The sequence below is a fragment of the Sminthopsis crassicaudata genome, chromosome 2, assembly GCF_048593235.1.
Source record: "Sminthopsis crassicaudata isolate SCR6 chromosome 2, ASM4859323v1, whole genome shotgun sequence".
Classification (NCBI taxonomy): Eukaryota; Metazoa; Chordata; class Mammalia; order Dasyuromorphia; family Dasyuridae; genus Sminthopsis; species Sminthopsis crassicaudata.
In genome coordinates, this window is record NC_133618.1 from 647,995,023 (window position 1) to 648,013,102 (window position 18,080).

An 18,080-nucleotide genomic window follows, 5' to 3' on the forward strand; every position below is an offset into this window, starting at 1 on the left:
ACCACTTAGCTATCTTCTACATCCTTTGACATTATGCTCATATAAGTGCAAAAGAAAAGTTATTCATTTGGCATACTTCACTGTCTTTATATTACTGGCCCACCTCCTTTTTTATTTTACTTTTTGCATTAACTTAATACACTATATAGACTACTTGTGTTCAGCTTGTCTTTATGTAATGCACAATTTTAATTCTTCAGACTGAAACATTATATTATTTGTAGCACTATAAAAGTACCAGAAGAATATTGATACTAAAAAAAAATATGGGTTCTTTTCAAGGAGAAATGCTAGAGCTTTTCTATAAATTACTTTAAAACTGATTGATTTTTACATATCTATGCTTTGTTTTAAAATAAAAACAATAGTTAACTTTTCTGGAAAGTTATTTTATAATTAAGCCTATATAAGATCATGGATCTATCAAAGTTTCTTACTTCTGCCAATTCCAGCTTCTTCTGTCACTCCTTTTCCCTATAGAAAAATCTTGCTAAATTCAAATTGGCAATTTTAAAACATAATGTTTTCCTCCTTATTCCTTTATTTTCTTTCCATTGCTTCTATCTTTGCCATTGTAATTTGCATTCTTACAATGCATCTGTATGAGATGAAATTTTTTTTACCTTTTTGCTGACTTCTGACATCTATCTTTATTTTTTGCAAGCTAGCCTTAACTTTCAACACTTCTAGGAGATTTTCTTGCACAAATTTCTGATCCAGAATAATCAGATTGTTTTCTTCACAGTTTTCTGGAAGTCTAATACTTCTCATATTTCCTTTTGATCCGCATTCCAGATCTGTCACTTTTATCTGTATTGCTTCCAATTCTTTTTCCAGTTGAATTATTTTCTGGGCTCATTTTTTCGGCTTTCTCTGTTCTTTATGCTATTTTGTCCTCCAGTAAGTCAATTCTACTTTTCATCACCTCATGATTTTAATGCATATTTTCAAACCACTGAATTTCCTCATTATCTTGTCTCAAGTTTCCTTAGATTTTCTCAGTTTCATTCTTATTTCTTTTTGTGATTTTCTTTGACTAATTCTGTATGTTTAATATCCATTTTTCTATATTTTGATAAGTATTTTTATTTTTTCTAGTTTTTTATGGCTTCTGATGTCTTTAATCCACGTTTCTTCATTCTGTTGTTTTATTTAAAAATAATTTCCCATTATTTTCATATTTTAAAAATTTTTTTCAAAGACCTAGGATTAGGCTATACATTGCCATTTTTGAGAGAGATGATGAGGGTATAAGTTCCTTTTTGACTTCCCTTTCCACTATCTTTATGGAGGTCCTCTTTAATTTCTCCCTACTATTATGTGTGATCCCATTTATGCCTTCCTTTATCTTATCCCTTCTGCTTAGACTTTATTGGAATAATTCCTTCCACTTACCATGCTTTTACTCAGGAATAATCCTTCACCTCTCCTCTGTTCCTTCCCTAGATAGTATTCCAGGAGAATCTCTTACCTAATATAAAGACCAATCTAAAGGTCCTACTTTGCAGAACTTTGATTTTATTTTTGAGATAAGATATTCCCCCCAAAGAGGCTAATAAAGAGGACAAAATAATGACTAAATTATAATAATTACCAGCATTTTCATGGCAAAATGTTTTACAAATCTTCTATCATGTGATCTTCACAATAATGCTGGAAGATAGTTTTTATTCTCTCCCTGTTTTATAGATGAAGGCAGACAAACATTAAGTGACTTGCCCAGCTTTACAGAACTAGTAAGAATCTGAGAACAGATTTGAACTCAGGTCACTGACACCATGTTCTGTACTTTGTTCCCTGTATCATCCAGCTACCTCTAAGTATTAGTTGCCTACTATATTAAATGATTAAATGCTATAGAGCAGTGTTTCCCAAACTTTTGACATTTGTGTACCTCTTCTATAATTTTCATAATGCTGAGTATCCCTCATCAAAAAATGGATGTATCTTAATAACAATATATTTTGGTACATACACAAAATAATAATAAATTAAAAATAAAATTATTCATAATAAAATATAAATCCATGCCAGAAGGTTTGTCACATGTGGAAGAAGAGCAATTGTTGGAATTGGCTTCAGATGGATTCTTGAAAAATAAACATAAGGAGTGTACTTTAACATCATTCTGGTTACAAATGCAATATGTGGATCCTATTTTAATAGAAAAAGTTCTGAAATACATCTTGCCTTTTCTAACTTCATATTTATGTGAAGTTGCTTCTTCAGCATTTGTAGACATTAAGTTGAAAAAAAGAAACAGACTATTGGATGTGGAGCTGCATCTCAGATTAAAATAAACAACCAGGGAACCAAATTATGACGATCTGTTATCTCAGCATAAACAATTTTATCCTTCTATGTAAAAATAATCAAAATCAGTGGGACTTACTAAAGCACATAACAAACCTTTCCTATAAGAAAAATTGCACAAAAGCTAAAAATACATAGGCGCCTGGAGAAGCCACTAACTATTAATGAAGTAAGTTGTCTCTGTAACAAAGTGCGGTATATTCACGCTGTGTCACACTGGACTATCTCACACCTCAAAAGATTATCTTGATTTGACTCATGAGAACGTAGTAGAATCAGGCACAGCTAGGCACAGTGAAGTGCATGTCCCCACCAAACTCTGGTGCAATGCGTACCCCCACCAAACTCTTCCTGTACCCTTGGTGGTACGTGTATCACACTTTGGGAAACACTGGTATAGAAGGAAAGAAGGTTTGGTTTGGCAACTCACAAGATGGATGAGTTGGTGCCATAGGGCAACTGTACTATTGATTTGAGCAATTGTTTACAAAATAAGAGGTGGAAAAGGAGCTACAGGGAAATCCCACTCATATAATGACAGCACAGAAGGCAAGATTCCAAGATCCTGAAGGTAAACAGCTCTATAGGATATGAGGCTTGTATAGGGGCTGATTTGATGTAATGAGTTTGTATTCATTCACTTACTCAACAATCAAGGCAGCTTTGTCCCAGAGTAGAGGTTCAAAGCTGAATATATTATATCTGCTACAGAGTGGGGATGTAGCATGGGGATGTAGCATTTTGTGGTCCAGATTCTACCATAACGTGCTTTTCTGGGTAAGGACAAAAGGTGAACAGCAGGGTAAATAGCAAAATGTTCTAAATAGATGAGATTATTAATTATTATCATCTCACATTTATAGACTTCCTTTGAGAGGCTGCATAGAATAGTGGATACAAAACTAGCCTTAGAGCCAGTATGCTGGGGTTCAATCCCTGCCTCTAACACAGACTGGCTATGTGACTTTGGGTGAATTAAACCTTTTAGTATCTAAAGCAACTATCTTAGGCATTAAATTGAAGAACAGGAGCCAACCTGTGTTATTAGAGGGTATTAGTGCTTTAAGATCTGTAGGGCACTTTACATACATTATCTCATCTGGTCATCTAGTCATTATTTCATCTGGTCATTTCATCAGATAAGCAAACTGATTATTATGATTCCCATTTTGTAAAAGGAGAAACTGAGAGTCAATTAGGGTTTATACAATTAGAAATTATGGGCAGTAGAATTTGAATCTAGATCTCTTCTCAAATCATTCTTTGAACTGTTTCGTGATTCTACTCTATTAAAACAATTTCAGATACAAGGAGAAGATTGAGAAAATATTTTATAGTGGGAACATTTTACTTTTGCAATCCTTTGGATCATAGCAGATATGTAATAACTCACTTCATTAAACTGCTGACCTTCTGTCTTTTTCTCCTTTGGACTCTTTTCCTACCTTCATTCTCCTTAGTCCAGTCATTCTTTGATCATTAAATAAATGTATGCTTTGAACCCATTTCCTAGAGCAGGCTTGGAATGAAGGAGAGGGAACAAAACATGAGTTCAAATCTTTGCTCTGGTCTTTTATCAGCTGTGAACATAGGAAAAGCAGGAAATCTCTGTTTCAATTTCCTTGTTAAAATGGAGATACTAATGCCTGATGCTGTGATGTCTACCTCCCAGCTTTGTTATAAGACTCCAAGGAGAATGTATATAGAGCACTTTACATACTTTAAGGTGCTCACCTATATGTCAGAGATGATTAGGATGCTGATTACTCTTCTGTGATTTTTCCTGCCTACATTGCAAAGTTTTTCACACTCCCTTATTTGTGCTAATTCCTCATGTCCAATTGCCTGTACTACCCTGAATTCTGCTGTCCACCCAGTTCATTATGAGATCGTGAATTCCCCTGGTCATTAATAAAAATGTTAAATGAGGCCAGGCCTCATACTCATCCCTCTGGAACACCATTAGATACCTTCTCTAACTCATTAGGCTGTTATCCATCATTAACCTCTGTTTATAGTTTTGTCAGTTAGGTTTTCAATCTGTTCTGCTTGCCTGTGGACTTTAACACATTTTCATTAACCTTGCTATAGCTGGATGCAGTGCCATATTTCCCAGTTCCTCAGGGGACATGGCCCAGAGAGAGTAGCTTGGTTTTCAGCATTGAGACCAAAGACTTCCCCAAAGAGGTCATCAGAGCCCTAAATGTTGCTGTCCTCTTCAGGAGAAAGAAAAGATGACCAATACGTGGATCTGAGAAAAGATATTTGTAAAAATAGGGGAGTAGAGAGGGAGAACATTTATAAAGACAAAAAGGTAGGAGTGAGACATGGAGTAGAAAGTGATAAACCTAAGCTTGTATACGAGAGAAGAAACTCTAACACTAACAATGTTTGTGAAGGCCGAGTGATGTGTTTATTTTGTAGTTTCCTAAGGGGAAAGTAATATTTTTCAAATATTTCTTGCCAAGGGACTGATCCAGAATTTACATCTTCCTGTTGTATCCATTAGGGCCTATTGCCCTCTTCTTTCTCAATTCCATAATCTCTGAAAACTCTGAAGCTCTGAAGTCCTCCCAACCAATGCCTTGAAATAGCTTGTGCCCCTTAGAGGAATGGGGAGAAAATGGAAAACATACCTGGAAGGAGGGTCTTTTCCAGCTGGCATAATAGAGGGAGCACTGCACTGGTCATCAGAATGACTGGCTCCTAATTTTTATTGTGTCACTCACTCACAATGTGACTCACAACAAGCCACTTTTGAGTAAAATGAACTTGTAGCCTCTCTGGCTTTTTCTGCTCTAGGATTCTCTGACTCCATATGTGTACTTGTGTGTGTGTATGTGTATGTGTGCAGACACATAGACATATATTATATATGTCTGTCTATCTATTACATCTTACCATGTTCATAGACTTCCATTCCTATGTAGGATCCTCATACTTTCTAGCCAGTTTCAAACTGAAATCTTTCTATTTGGACCATTGACAATTTTGATCAACCTCTATGCTAAAAACATTTTGGAGGTTAGCACTGACATCACTTTCAGCTACTAGTATACTTTTCCAGTTCTAGTAATTAAAAATATTTCTCCTACCTTCTTTTCAAGGACCAATTTAAGGCCTTCCCACTTTTAGAGAAGCTTCTATCACTGCCCCAGTCTAAAATGAACTACATTCAATCTCTAAAAATAATAACAGTTAAAATATTAGTGTAGCACTTTAAGGTTTACAAAGCATTTTGCATAAATTATCTCATTTGACCTGAACTTCTGCAGCACTTATCATCTGTATCACTAAGAGAATCTTAGAGTTGGCAGAAACCTTGGTGGTCAATTAGTCCAATCTCTTAGTCAAAGTATGATTGCCCTCTGCTTGATCATTTGCACAGGATTTCATGATTTAGTTGATTCCATTTCAGACAGTTGTTGGGAAATGCTTTCTTATATTGAATTGAAACCTATTTAAGTCCATGTCATTTCTATCCATTGACTTTAATTGAGCCTTCTGGGGAAAACAAAATTAATCTAATCTCTCCTTCCTCATGACATACCATTATAGATTTGAAAATAGCTATTGCATCCCCCAACCCCCTAGGTCTTATCTTCTCTGATTCCTTCAGATAATTCTTATATAATCAGGTTTTGAATCTTGTCACTTTGATGTGCTCCTGCTTGTCACTGTCTTCTTTGTATTCCTGACACTTACAAAAGTGTATGTCTTTTAGTAGGCATTTAATAAATATTTATTGATTTATATCCTTCCAAATATGTGACATCAAGAATCAAATATAATATTCTAAGTGTGGGCTTACTAGAGCAGAAGCCACAAACTTTGTACTGAATACTATTAAGCAACAAATATTGTACATTATACTTCTATGAATGAAGAAAGAAAGAAAGAAAGAAAGAAAGAAAGAAAGAAAGAAAGAAAGAAAGAAAGAAAGAAAGAAAGAAAGAAAGAAAGAAAGAAAGAAAGAAAGAAAGAAAGAAAGAAAGAAGGAAGAAGTGTGGGAGGGAAAGAAAAAGGAAGGAAGGAAGGAAGGAAGGAAGGAAGGAAGGAAGGAAGGAAGGAAGGAAGGAAGGAAGGAAGGAAGGAAGGAAGGAAGGAAGGAAAAGAACAGCAAAAAAAGGAAATGAAGAAGAAAAGAAGTAGAAGGAGAGGAAGAAAAAGATGATGAAGAAGAATGAGGAAGAGGAAGAAGAGAAGGAGGATGATCTAAGAGTGATAATGAATTGGTGGTCCAGGGTAGGGAACCCATTAATCAAAAAACAAACAAACAAACAAACAAAAACACTGAAAGTCTGGAAGACACCTTGAGACTTTGGCCAACTGGACTGCACTAATAGGATGGATTAATTAACCAGTGTGATGATTATTGTAAATGCTCATATGAGTCTTAGCAATAGATTGGAGTTGGGAAGAGAGAGAAGCAAAGAATAGACTGGCAGAATTCAAAACTTCTGTCGCCATCAAATTAAAGTAGACCATATTCCTTTCTGTTTTGACACCATAAAGTGGCAAGAAACACCAGAACTGGGCATCTGGGTAGTTTGATGGATAGAGCACTTTCTCATTGGAGTGAGAAAGACTAGAATTCAAATTTGACCTCATATACTTATTGCCTCCATGACCTGGGCAAATCACTTAACTCTAGGAGAAGAAAATAGGGAACTACGCCAGTATTTTGGCCAAAATCCTATGGATAGTTGGTCCACATGGACATGAAGAAACAGATATGACAGAATAGCAATAACAACTACATTGAAAGAGGTCAGAAATATGAATATCCTACTTGCTGGCAGGGCTTCTGTGCCAGTAACTCTGACCAACAGAGTGGGCAAACATCCTTAGAATAATTCTAGTAGCAAAAAGGACAACAGGGTTGATATATACTTTTTTCCTATTCCCATATGGTTTTGCTTTCCTTTGATAGCTGCAGCTAGATGGTGTAATGAATACAGTACTGAGGCTAGAGCCAGGAAGGCCTAACTTAAATCTGGTCTCAGACGCTTACTAGCTGTGTGACCCTGGGTAAGTCACTTAATTCTGTTTGCTTCAGTTTCCTCATCTAAACGAGCTAGAGAAGGAAATGACAACCACTCAAGTATCTTTGCCAAGAAAACTGTGAATGATGCCATGAATAGTCAGTCAGAAGACTGAACAACAAGCTACATATATATATATATATATATATATATATATATATATATATATATATATATTTGTGAGGTTTTTTTTAATTCCATGTAACTTGGAGATAAAGTGTTTCTAGTTTCTACATCTATTTAAAATCTTGTTCTCAAATTGTTGCTATTGTTGTTTTAAATGAATCAATATTATGTCTGAATGATTATGGGCAACAGTGTGATCTATGATAATGGTCTAATTCTAGACATATTATTGGTTGAGTTGTCAGGGGGATTTTGAGGCAAAAGGGCAAGAGCTCACATCTTAATATGTGTATTTAACTATAAAAAGCAGTTATTTTATCCACCTGTGTGATATCATCTGTATAATATTGAAAATAAAGGAATAATTACAAGATGACTTGGCTCAGAATCATATCTATCTGAATACCATTGAAAAAAATGAGGATAAGATAGTAATAATGATAATAACAATTGCTTCTGACATTTACATAGCTCTTTAAAGTTTACAAAGCACTTTCTATACATAATCTCATACCAATAAATTTTGGAGGTCAAATTTTAATTTAAATCTTCTTGAATCTAAGCCCAGCACTCTCATCATTACACAGACTATTCTTATTTGCCTTGTAGCCTTTGTACAATGAGAGAATACCCCAGAGAGGAATCTCAGCAGCCTCTGATGACAGCCCTTAGACCAAAGCAGGCAAGGGCTCACCAATTCCAATAGATATCTCTGCTCTAAATTCTTGGAAGCAGGAAGGGAGGGGGCCATTCCTTCCCACTTAACGCCAGCATGATGTACAGGGCAAGAACAGTGGCCATTATAGGTAATGGAACCTGGCATCTCTGCTAATTCTGTTATATTCTACAGCATCAGGCTTCATGCCACTCACCAGCAAAATGGACCAGATAAGAAATCTTCTCAGGATACTCCGTGGCTTATTGCGGTACATTAGGATAATCTTTCCAGCCTGTTAATTGGAAGAAAACAAAGGGAGGAGGGAAGAGGAGAAAAATGGGTGTTAGCAGACTTCTTTTTCCAAAACAAAATGCTTTCTGGCTGGGCTAATACTGAAGCTGATTTGTGAGAGGAAGCTGTAGGAGAGACTTAGGACCTGTCAATCTGTTTCCTTAAAGAATAAGGGCCTGGACAGGGAAGACTCAGGTGAGGAGACTCTCAATCAATAGAGATCAGCACTTTTCTTTTGTAACTCATAGATTTAAAGAATTGACTAAATATTTGAAAGGCAAAGTGATTTATTCAGCTTTACACATCCAGTATGTGTCAGGCACTTACTAGTTGTATGACCCAGGCCAATTCATATAACCTTGTTTGCCTCAGTTTCCTCATCTGTAAAATGAGCTGGAATAGGAAATGGCAATTCACTACAATATCTTTCCCAAGAAAATCCCAAATGGGATCCTGAAGAGTCGGTCATAATTGAAAAATGACTGGACAATGATTTGACATTGTCATTTCAGTTTTGCTGAATGTTCACTATCCTGAGAGGTATAACACTACATAAATTATGCCTTTGAAGTTTTAGATAGATGTGGTACTCTTGACTTTCAGGGTCCTTGCCATGAAGGAAATCATATGGGATGTAAGGCAATCAGAAGTTCTTTTTTGGTGTGATCAGAGGTAGATAGGAAAATATAATTAAGGAGCTTTCCAAGTTCATAAAATCATAAGACCTTAGCTTCAAAACTGGAAGGGAGCTTAGAGATTGTATAATCCAACATTCTCACTTTACAATTGAAGAAGTCTTGTTCAAGGTGTTTTCCCACAGAACATAAGTGGCAGAATAAGATTAGTGAGCCGTTAGCTAAACAGAAGAGTTTAGGGTTCACCCTAAGAAAATAGAACAAATGGGAGGAAAAGGGAAAGGAAAGGCCTGTATCAGGGAGGTCTGAAGGGGAAAGGCATACTTGGATGAAGCTCTGTGGAAGATTTGAGTGTTTTAGGACAATGAACCTGGGGGTCTTCCTGACTCTAGACCATTTATCTGCCCATTGCACCAATTAGCTGCCTTTAATGATAATTTGTGGCTCATTTAGTGACAGGAGGAAGAGAAAGGGAGGGACTGGGCATCTGGCTGGGAGATGGAGAGATACTCTGGAAGGTCAATCTGGCCTACTTCACAATTCTGCCTAAAGCCAAATCTACCTGCCTGATATGACCTCAGGGAATGGTGCTGGTTGACTGACTCACTTTGGCAGGAAGAAGAGTCAACCTTGGGACTTCCCAGAGGCAAGAAGCATCAAGTTATCTCAGATCCTGGTGATGCTGCAGAGAAAAAGCCAAACCTGGATGCTATTCCCAGAAATTTAGGAGAGCCTTAGCAGTTAAGTCAAGGAAGTTACAACAAAAGAGTAGATTGGGCCCTTCCAACCTTGAGTAGTTATAACTTAGCTCATTTGATCATCATAATTGCACGATAAGGGAAATATTCTTATTAGTTCTATTTCAAAGATGAAACAGGCTTAAAGAGATTGTCATTCATTCATAATGTACACAGCATTCTACTGCACCAATTGTTATTTAATCCTTTCAGTCATGTTCAATGCTTCATGATCCAATGATACTGGTGTGGTTTGTCATTTCCTTATCCAGTTCAATTTACAGATGAGGAAACTGAGGCAGAAATGGTCACATGAGTTGCCCAGGGTCACCCAGATAGTAAATGTCTGAAGCCAGATTTGAACCTGGGGGTCTTCCTGACTCTAGACCATTTATCTACCCATTGCACCAATTAGCTGCCTTTAATGATAATTTGTGGCTCATTTAGTGACAGGAGGAAGAGAAAGGGAGGGGAACAAAAGCATTTATTAAATGCCTACTGTCTTCTAGGCCCTGAGCTAAGCATTTTATAAATTTTTCATTTGATTCTCATGCAAATCTATAAGGTAGGTGCTATTATCCCCATTTTACTGTTGAAATAATTGAGGCAGGCAGAAGTTAAATGACTTGCCCAGGGTCACATAACAAAGTGTCTGAGGACAGCTTTGAACTTAGGTCTTCTTGACCCTAGACCCAGAACCCTATCTAAAGCATCACCTAAATGCCTGGTGGAATGTAAAAATACTTAGAGTCAATTATAGTCAACAAGCACTTATGTGCAAAGTAAAGCACACTGGATACAATCAGAATATCAGAGTTTGAGTACCAAATTTGCAATTTATGGACTGGGTGACTCTGAGCAGGTTATTTTACTTGACTGGCATTTTCCTTTCTCTCCCTACCCACCTCCTCTCAGTGTAATTAGCAGTGGCTTACCTAGAGCTGGAATTCATGTTTGTGTTTATAATGAGAGTGGTGATACTTTTAAAATCAACCACATTGGCCTGTTGAGTTGAAAGTACTTTCTAAAGCAAAGTAACTCATAAATATGTAAAATTTAATTGGATAGGTAAAAAAGAAAGTGGATGGACATTTCTCTCTAAGAAATAGAGTCTGAAGCCCGATAAAAGCAAAGAAACTGGCATCAGAAGAAAATCCTGCATTTCTGGCATTATGGGTAATTGATAGCCTGTCTGGCATCATGGAAATTCAATCAGCTAATTTTGGAGATTTTGTCTGACCCAGCTGGAGTTGATGAACAAGGTAAAAAGACAGGCAGAAGAAGGAGTTAGGAAGATTTCATAGCCTTCTCCTTTCTCAGGAAAGATTTTCTCTATGTAACATGAATAGGACAGGGTTAGGGTCCAAACTCTCCCCATGCATTAGATTCCTATTATTTCCTCAAGTAGTTCCCAGATCCTTATATTAGCTTCCCCTTCCTTCTCTTAGAGCCAGCTATTAGCAAATCACTTGAAACCTCATAATGTAACAGAAGTCAAATAACTGAATTCAATTAGAACAAGAATGGTAATATCAAGCCTCATATACAAGAACAAAATACAAGACTCATCATTTCCTAAAATCAGAGTTCTCTTCCACAACTTCCATTGCCCACGGTGGAATATAATAGCTCTACTCATTCTCCTGTTCCTGAATTTCAAGAGGTTTGTGGCCCTTATAAACTTCTTTCTAAATAGGAACAGAGGAAAAGGTCTTGGTCCCTCATGACAGAATAGCTACATAGGGTCCGAGTGGATGACTGAGGTTTCTGTGATTCTTAGGTACAGCTATTGAGTGAACCCATTCTCAAGATTGCTCTTCTATAGATTTTTTTCCAAGATCCCAAAAGTTCTAATTCTTCTGTGTATTCCCCAAACTTGAACATTACCCTTGATATGGAAAGTTTAAGTCTCATTTCTGGAGACATTCCCTAAGGAAGGGCAAGTTATCTCCAAGGGCAACCAGATTCCAGACAAGTAAAGAAAAACTCACAATATTTACAACTTGAGGCTGGAGGGAGCATGGCTATCTTGAGGCATGTTCTACCAACATGTTACCAGTAATCTTCCTTTTTTTCTTTTCTCTCCATCTCATTCAACAAGTATTTACCAAATTAATTTACGTGCAAAACACTATGCTATATACACACAGAAAGCAAAAAAAAAAAAAAGTTTTTGTACTTAAGGAGTGCATATTCCAATACAGAAGTCAATACATAGATAAGTACATACAACGAAAGTCAATCTCAGAGGGGAAGGCACTAAAAGTTGGGAACTAGGAAAGGTCTCCTGGGAAAATTGAGTTTGAGATGAATTTGATTGTACCTTTTTTTGTCACTTCTGCTGGTTGGAAGATTTGTTATGGCACCAAAGCCATACCAGAGATGTCCCAGTTTGTGTTAATTATTAATAAAGCATCAGCCAGAGGCTCTAGGGTCAGTTCCCTACACCTATACACAACTGAATCTTAATTAAGCAGAGAGGTTAGGAGGGAAGATAATGAAGTCAGAGGCCAAAAAGATATAAGGTTCCATAGCAAGAAAACATGTTTCCTTCTCTCCCTTTCTTCCACCTCTAGGAAGGTCCCCTAATGCTGAAGGCATCCCTTCCATAGCTAAAAAGAGAAGAAATGGATCCAGGCAAGACTGGCTTCAGCTGGGTCTCCTGGTAGCAGAAATTTGTTCCTACCCCAGCTGCCAAGGATGGTTCACTGATAGTTTAAGACAAAAGAGGAAGGGAGCCTCCTGGGACACATGAAAGGCTCTCTTCCCTGAGGAGTAGAAAAAAGAGGCAAAGGTCAGTGACGAACAATTAACACATTTCTCAATTACACCTCGATGAAAGCCTTTTCCCCCCTCTGAACTATAAAAATAGATTAACTAATTGGCTCAAGTTTGTTCTCTCCTTGTCCGCAGAGAGGGCATTTGAAAAACTAAGAGAGAGATGAAGAGCGATCCAGAGGAGGAAGGGTGAAGACTATCTGGAAGTAATGTCTTGGAAGGGGGATGTGTGGGGGCAGAAATTGTGCACTGAGCTTAGTGATACAGCTGTCCCATTCTCTTTCATTCCCATATGCTCATGGGACAACCTGCCTCTTGTTTCTTTCTCCAAAGGGTTGAGATCTTTTTACACATTTTGGTTGTATTTGATCAACAAACTTAGTATCTGGTAGGTGCCAGGTCCTATGGAAGATAGAAAAATAAGGCATGGTCTCCACCATCATTGTTATTGATTGTGTTGGTCTTATTTTTTGAAGAGGAACAATGATATCATGGGGGGATGTCTTGACTCACATGTTCCAGAGCTGTTCTACACACAAGCAAAGTTGTGCAACAATTAATTGATAAACTACCCCAGTGTTGTTCCAGATATGCCTCTCAGAGTTCACAGGAATATAATCATTGGTTGGTAGTAGGACTTTCTACATATCATTCAACAAGAAGGTATTGTGCTTAATTCTGGGGATATAAAGAAAGGCAAAAAGATGGACTCTGTTCTTGAGGAACTCATATTCTATTGGAGGAGATAATATATAAATATCTACTTTAATCTGAGAATCCTACAACGTTCACATTGTAACATAATTTATGAGTTCTTACTCTAACCCTATCATTTTATGGATTAAAAACACCATTTGAGATTCAGTGAAAGGAATTACTTGTGGAAGGGCATCATCTTGAATTAATTATAGTCAGGACAAGGACACAGATATGGGTTCTCCATCCTGGGCTCTGAAGTGGTAGAGCAAAGACAGAATAATTTTCAGTTTCTTAACTCATGTGTCTTGAACTACCTGCCCACCTGAAGCCATAGATCAAATATCCCAAGTATCCCAGTATCCCAAGGTGGTGGGTCTAGTGGAAAACTGGCAAGAAACCTTGGCCCACAATTGAGAGGCCCACACACTATTTTCATTCTTGATGGGAGGAGCTCAATCAGCCTTCCATACCCACCCATGCTCAGCATGGGCACATTTTAATTATCAATGAATGGGCATTTGTTAAAGCACTGCTATGCTTTTAGAATACAAAGACAAACAAAAACAATTCCCTCTTCAGGAGCCTGTATTCTAAGGGGATTTGAGGTTATACCACCATTCTCAGATGACATCACTGGCATATTTCCAATCCAGAGATGACCATTAGACATAAGGAATTGAAGAATGAGGGGAGATTATTTGAGAATTTCTAGTCTTGATAAGGATTTTACTGTGAACAAATGAAAATTTGCAGTTCTTGTGTTTTTTTTTTCTTAATGGTCCAGAGAGATGGATGAAAGATGTCATTTTTTTTGACATGGAATGAATGCAGGCACATTAGAATGAAGCCTGTTCAGACATGAAGTGGATGGCTAATATGATACATAGAGGAACATGCTCTGTTCCGGGAATCCAGGGAAAACCTGGATTTTTACTAGTATTGACCAAATATTATTTATAGTTTTCATTATTTCTTGTCCTTTTGTCCATAAAAGAGAGTTTCCTGAAGATTCATGCAAATGGACAAGGTATCATCAGCCACCCCTCCATGGAAAATCCCCTTTAATTTTCCTTTTTTCCTTTCTCTACTTCTCTGTTAGCTGAATGTTTGAATGAAAGCCAAAGTCAAATCCTGCTAGGCTGATCAGCAGCAGCTGGAATGTGCCAGAAGAAATCTGAAAACTCTCCCTTTATCTTAAGGGGTTTCCCATCACTAAGTGACCTCAGGCATCTCTGTTTAGCATCTCTGCTTCTGCCCAGCAAGACTGACTCAACCTCTGTGAATATATAACCTCCTAGGAGGAAAGAGGGGAGGAGTTTCCAAGCTCTGGGCAGAGAATCACAGATGCAATTCTGGTTCAAACTTGCTGAGGCAAAGAGCTACCTCAGCTCTCTCTTCTCCGAGCCTGGGCAGGAGAGAAAGTTCAGCAAAAAGGCCACCTGCTGGGTGATATTAGTCTCCTTGATATGGAGTGGGCTTTGTTGTGGCCCTGTCAACTAAGCAAATGAAAGGGGGGCACAAACTCTTGTTAGTTATGGAAAACCACATGGGCAGGCCAAAGACAGGCTATTTTTTGTAGCAAATGCTTTTGTTTCCAGGAGTTAAAATCATCCTCAATTGTTGCTTATGTTTTCCTTTTTTCTCTCTGGCCTTTTCCCTGCTCAGACACTTTTCCATGGACACATCTTTTTGTGCTTCCGGAAAATACCCAAGCATAGCTGGAGAGATTGTTTTTCATTACTTTTCCACTTGCACATCATTTTTAGCACTTGTCACACCCTTTGGGGACTTGAGAAAGGGCTTGCCTGTTGTTTAACAAAGCAACCTGGCAGGAACTCTAGTAAATGACCTCTGCCCCTTACTGAAGTCCAAAGTGTGGGAAGAAATGTCTCACCTAAAGGGTGAGAGAGCTTGGGTCTGGAACCTTTACTGATCTTTACTTAATATTCTGAGCAAATCACTTTATCTCTGTGCCTCAGTTTCATGAACAATATAAGGAGGGAGTTCAGAGTAGGTGACCTGTAAGGTTACTTTCAGTTTTAAAACCTTGAGCCTATGCTTCTGAGTTTATAATTAGAGGACCTGAGTTCAAATCTTGTGTTATCACTTAACTCCTTGAAGTAACTAAATGACACAATGGGAAGAAGTCTTGGACTAGTAGTCAGGAATATCAGAGTTCAAATCCTACTTTAAATATTTCTGAGTCATATGACCTTGATATCATTTAGTCCAAGACTCAGTTCCTCATTTATAAAATGTGGATAACAATAGCATTCATTGCCTATACTACGATAAGCTCAAAATGGGTTCATGATTTAAAGATAAAGAATAATACTATTATAAGCAAATTAGGAGAGCAAGAAATAGTCTACTTCTGAGATCTGTGGAGAAAAGAGGAATTTATAGCCAAAGAAAAACTAGAGAATATTGACATGTAAAATGGATAATTTTCATTATATTAAAGTAAAAAGCTTTTGTGCAAGCAAAACTAATGTTCCCAAGATTAGAAGGGGAGCAGAAAGCAGGAACATCCAGTGTTTCTAATAAAGGCTTCATTCCTTTTTTAAAAATGAAAGCTTTTTATTTTCAATTTCTTCATCTAAAAATGTCTATTCTTACAAACACATGTTCATATGAATTTAGAAATGAGGTCTTATTTCTAAAATATATAGAGAATTGACTCAAATTTATGAGAATAGAAACCTTTCCTTAATTGATAAATGGTCAAAAGATATGAACAATTTTCAGACAAAGAAACCATTTCTAGTCATGTGAAAAAAAATTCTCTAAATCACTCTTGATTAAAGAAATGCAAATTAAGACAACTCTTGAGATACCACTTCACACTTCTAGATTGGCTAAAATAACAGGGAAAAGATAATGATAAATGTTGGAGGGGATATGGGGAAAACTGGGACACTAATACATTGTTGGGTAGAGTTGTGAAATAATCCAATCATTCTGGAGAGCAATTGGGAATTATGCCTAAAGAGCTATAAAACTCTGCATACCCTTTGATCTAGCAGTGTCTTTACAGGGTTAGTATCTCAAAAAGATCATAAAACAGGGAAAAAGCCCACATGGGGAAAAATGCTTATAGCAGCCCTTTTTTGTAGTGGCAAGGAACTGGAAATTAAGTGGATACCCATCATTTGGAGAAGGCTGGATATATTATGATATATGAAGGTAACGAATGAAATGTCATTATTATGTAAGAAATGATGAGCAGGCTGATTTCAGAAAAGCTTGAAAAGATCTAAATGAACTGATGCTAAGTGAAGTGACTGGAACCAAGAGAACTTTGTACACAGCAACAACATTATATGATGAATAATTGTGATGGACTTGGCTCTTTCTTTTTAACGATGAAATGATTCAAGGCAAATTCAACAGAGGTGTGATGGGAAGCGCCACTGGCATCCAAAGAGAGAACTATGGAGACTGAATGTGGATCAAAGCATGGTGTTTTCACTTTTGTTATTATTGTTGTTGTTTGCTCGCTTGTGTTTTTTCTTTTTTATTTGTATTTTTCCTCTTTTGATTTGATTTTCCTAGCATGGCATAATGAAAATGGAAATATGTTTAGAAGAATTGCACATATTTAACCTATATCAGTTTGCTTGCTATCTAAGGAAGAAGTGGAAGGGAGAAGAAAAAATGGAGCACAATGTTTTGCAAAGGTGAAATGTTGAAAACTATCTTTGCATGCATTTGGAAAAATGAAAAAGTATTATTAATTTTTTAAAATCAGAACAACTACTTCATAGGGTTGCTGAGAAGATCAAATGAGATAATACATGTAAAACATCTTTCAAACCTTAAAGTGCTATAAGTTGTAGTTATTAGCAACTCATTTAATCCTCTGAAATTTGTTTTTCTCATCTCTAAAATGAGGACTTTGGATTAGGTAGTCTCTAATGATCTAATACATATATGTTTATATATATACATATATGTATATATATATACACACACATATATATATATATGTGTATTTAAAAATACATACACACATAAACAAATCCTATTATTAGGTAATATAGCATATTGGGTTCTTCAGCTTGCATTTGTTACCTATTGAGCCACCTTGCCTCTCCTTAGAGCTTTGGGTATATACTTACCTCATCTAGGTCTAGTCACCCTTCCCGGAAATAGGGCAGAGTAAGAGGAGAGGCCCTCCATTGTCTGACCTTCACTTAATCAGCCTTAGGTTATCTCAACCAGGAAATATCACACCTTATACCCTCAGCCAGGATAGCTGGAATGGGTCAATAGATGTTCAGAGCTCTTGGTGTTATGACTTGGCTAAGAGAGGAGGCCCTGGCTGGGTGATGAGAGGCAAAAGCTGCTCCAGGCAGAGAACCTTTGAATGTTTTCCAATAGACATCTAGAAACACCACTATAGATTTAATCAAATCAAAACCAATGCCTCTGTGGTTCATTAAATCCTCCATTCCCATCTGCCCAGTCCCCAAAGGAGACATCTGGTTTTTGATTGTGATTCCATAGTTTTCTTCACATCTGAGTTAGAAAAGTACATGGACACACCAGAAAGAAGATGATTGGATTTGGGTCCATGGGAGCACTTCTTTGGAAATGTCAAATACTCCAAATCTTCAAGTGAGAACTAAGTACTACTTGGCAATATTTGGTATGCTAGTTTCTTCTTATTGACTTCCTCTATAATTCTAGACACAATTAATCCAAATCTTTTCTTCTTTCTTCAAGCTTTCAGCTCCCAACATGACTTAGCATCCTGCTTTCCTAAGAAAATCATAGAGTCATGGGTTTAGGGCTG

The 18,080-nt window shown here is 37.1% G+C and overlaps 1 protein-coding gene across 1 annotated transcript in view; it reads right to left on the bottom strand.

Annotated features, from left to right (window-relative positions):
• LOC141553817 (heparan-alpha-glucosaminide N-acetyltransferase-like) overlaps positions 1 to 18,080 on the bottom strand; it is a 326,105-nt gene that overhangs the window by 37,978 nt on the left and 270,047 nt on the right. Inside the window, exon 13 of the mRNA XM_074285273.1 lies at positions 8,357 to 8,434. Coding sequence (XP_074141374.1) covers positions 8,357 to 8,434 — 78 coding nt within the window. The remainder of the gene's footprint in view (positions 1 to 8,356; positions 8,435 to 18,080) is intronic.